Source organism: Austrofundulus limnaeus, unplaced genomic scaffold (assembly GCF_001266775.1).
Source record: "Austrofundulus limnaeus strain Quisiro unplaced genomic scaffold, Austrofundulus_limnaeus-1.0 Scaffold706, whole genome shotgun sequence".
NCBI classification, from domain to species: Eukaryota; Metazoa; Chordata; class Actinopteri; order Cyprinodontiformes; family Rivulidae; genus Austrofundulus; species Austrofundulus limnaeus.
Window position 1 is genome coordinate 123,405 of NW_013953108.1, and position 2,852 is coordinate 126,256.

Consider the following 2,852-nt stretch of genomic DNA (forward strand, 5'->3'; position numbering starts at 1 on the left):
AGCATATAGTCTACATGGACCAGGACTGAGCACCACTGATCTAAACATGGAGCCATGATATCTGCCAATCAAGATACAGAAACTGGAACACTCTACTGATTTTACTACATTTTGTGATTTTATTTTTTATTGTTTGCATCTGTGTTTCTTGTTGTTTGGCAAAGAAATGAGCTACAAGTGTTAGAATGCTTCTAGTTTTATTCAGATTAAATGCAGAAGTGACTAAAATAAGACRAGTCATGCCTGAGTTTACATTTCACACACACTTCTTTTCTCTCAGAATCTTGTTGATCCATGGTAGGAATTCAGAAAGATCTGTGTAGACATTAGGCTTATTTGGGTAGTCACAATTTGCATAATAGTTGAAAGACACAACCCCAACAGCTTTCCCTTGGCACACGAGAGGCCCACCAGAGTCACCCTGTGGAGAAGAGGAATGTGACTAAGTTTGTTTGACATTTAGCACATGCTGTTTGCACCACTTATACACTAACAGAAACATACCTGACAGAATCCCTGGTATGTTTTATATCCRCCAGCACAAATCACTTTGGAAGGAAGGTAACCCCACTCCTTTTTGCAGATATTTGGATTAATGATGGACACATTCACCACTCTCAGATCATCAACATTAGACGAGAAGGTTGAAATCCGTCCCCATCCAGCCACAGAGCATTTTTCATTTTCTTTCAGGTTCATCTTAGATGTTGGAAGTGGAACTGCTCTTATTCTGTTGCTTTGATGCACTCTCCCAGACAACTGAAGACACAAGATAGAATTAAAAAATACATATTTATGTATTTTTACGCAATTAACTGTAAAGTATTGAAGCATATAATAGTACAGAATAAATTTTGGATCAACATGTAAAGGAAATCGACTGGCCTACAGTTCCTTTGGTGCTGCTAGTCAGTTTCTGTGTTGGTTGTAACTACAATAAAATCTTTAAGATTCATCAAAATCTATCAAGTTGTTCATGAGATATTAACAGACCAAATCAACTCTGATAGTTGAAAAGAGTGACTCTCAGCTACCTATATACCATATTATAGCACAATATCTGTAAACATAGCTGAGTTACAATAATTTTGTGTTCATTAAAGTTATCACACGAGTGGTAAATATATACTTACTTTAAGAAGCATTATGTCATCACCAAGTCCAGGCTTTCTGTAAGTTGAGGGCTTGCATTTATAGTCAATATTTTTTAATAATCTATTCGACACCTTGAGATTGTGGCTTCCCAGAAGAATTTGATGTATCGGTGATTCTCTAAAGAATTGATGATTGAAGGATTATTAGTGTTTTTTCTGACAAATATCTTTAACTTTTATCAATTAAAAATGTAGACAGAAAGAAAAGCAGACTGGAAACTCACGGTTCATCACAGTGTGCAGCAGTGACCACAAAGTCCTCTGAGATGAGAAATCCTCCACACTGATGAAAATTACTTTTGTTTTGTATTGAGACCATGTACTGCATTGAGTTCTTTGGAGCTATTCCTCCATGTATGATCTTAAACCCATGGACTGTAAAAGATAAAAAAGCAAATGTAAGTGACACATTTTAAAGTTTGAAACTAAGACATTAACTTGGGTTTCTTACCGGTTTKTCCGAGACACAGCAGAAAGTGGAAAACCAGGAGTTTGCCCAGACCATGCATGATGCTGAAGGTTCTAGCTTGTGCTCACAGAAGTGGTAAAGTRGGCCTTTTTAAAGCCAGCTTTCTTGCTGGTTAACAATGTTATCTAAAACAATCTATATAAACTCAACATGTGACCACATCCTTTGAAAAACGTTTGCATCTTTGCAAYATTTATCATCTTTCTTAATCTCTGAGCCCACAACAGGCTGACRCAACTCTGGTCATCTATGAGTTACCAGTAAGTTTCCCACAGTCAGTGACATGATTTATATTTTTAGTAAAAGTGCCTGTGCCATCAAATTTTCTTGATAAATGTGAATGTGTGATTGTAAAGGTAACATTAGTAGTTAACAAAGTACCATGAATAAAAATGATCAGACTGAGATAAAGAGTTATTCAGATAYACCGTTACAAACGTCCATTAAAAAAGGTTCTGTTTTGTGATGACAAAGAGGAACACCTGCACGTTAACAGACTATTGCTACTGTGGCAGCTTGGGGACTAGAGTTTTTTTTTATGCTGAATTGTATACATTTTTTTGGTTACAACACCACCTTGAGACTTTCAGAAGACTTTCATCAGACACATCAGCTCGGTGGACAACAACGTCAGGTTTACCAGAGAGGAAGCCAACGACAACRAGTTGTGTTTTCTGGACTGTTTGGTGAACTTGGAAAGAGATGGAAGGCTCAAAATTAAAGTTTAGAAGAAACTCACACAGATCAGTACCTTCTGTTTGACTCTCACCATCCAYTGGAACACACTTCATTCATTAGAATTTTACATCATTGGGCCCAACATGTCCCCACAAAGACAGAAGAAAAGGACAAGCCACAGAAACACATCGAAGATGCTCTTCAAACCTTTGGATGTCCTGATTGGGCTGCCATGCTTGTAAGCTTTAACAGCTTCACGGGGCTCGTAGGCAGAAACCAGGAAAGACTCGTGCACAATCTGAAACCAAAACAAGAACAGGGTTTCTTTACAGGGAGTGGGGGTTGAGACTGGATCTTTCTGTGGACAGATAAAGGGTTAAAAGGAGCCAGGGARGAGTAATTTTAATTATTAAAAATAAATTGTGTCACAGAGTCAACTGTCCACCCTGTCACTCCAACATACCCTGTAAGGCCACATTATGTAATAACGATGCATTATGTAAAAATGTAATAAACCCGGGCTTCAAAAAGTAATAAAACTGCAGTAAAAC

General features: G+C 37.5%; 1 protein-coding gene across 1 annotated transcript; it reads right to left on the reverse strand.

The window, feature by feature from the left end:
• Positions 1–200: 200 nt before the first annotated feature.
• LOC106532005 (granzyme B(G,H)) lies at positions 201–1,634 on the reverse strand. Its single transcript, XM_014027981.1, has 4 exons — positions 1,379–1,634; positions 1,134–1,272; positions 505–759; positions 201–421 (listed from the first exon to the last, which is right to left on the reverse strand). The coding sequence occupies exons 1-4, from the start codon at positions 1,480–1,482 to the stop codon at positions 257–259; spliced, it is 663 nt and encodes a 220-aa protein (XP_013883435.1). The 5' UTR covers positions 1,483–1,634; the 3' UTR covers positions 201–256.
• Between the last annotated feature and the right edge of the window lie 1,218 nt (positions 1,635–2,852).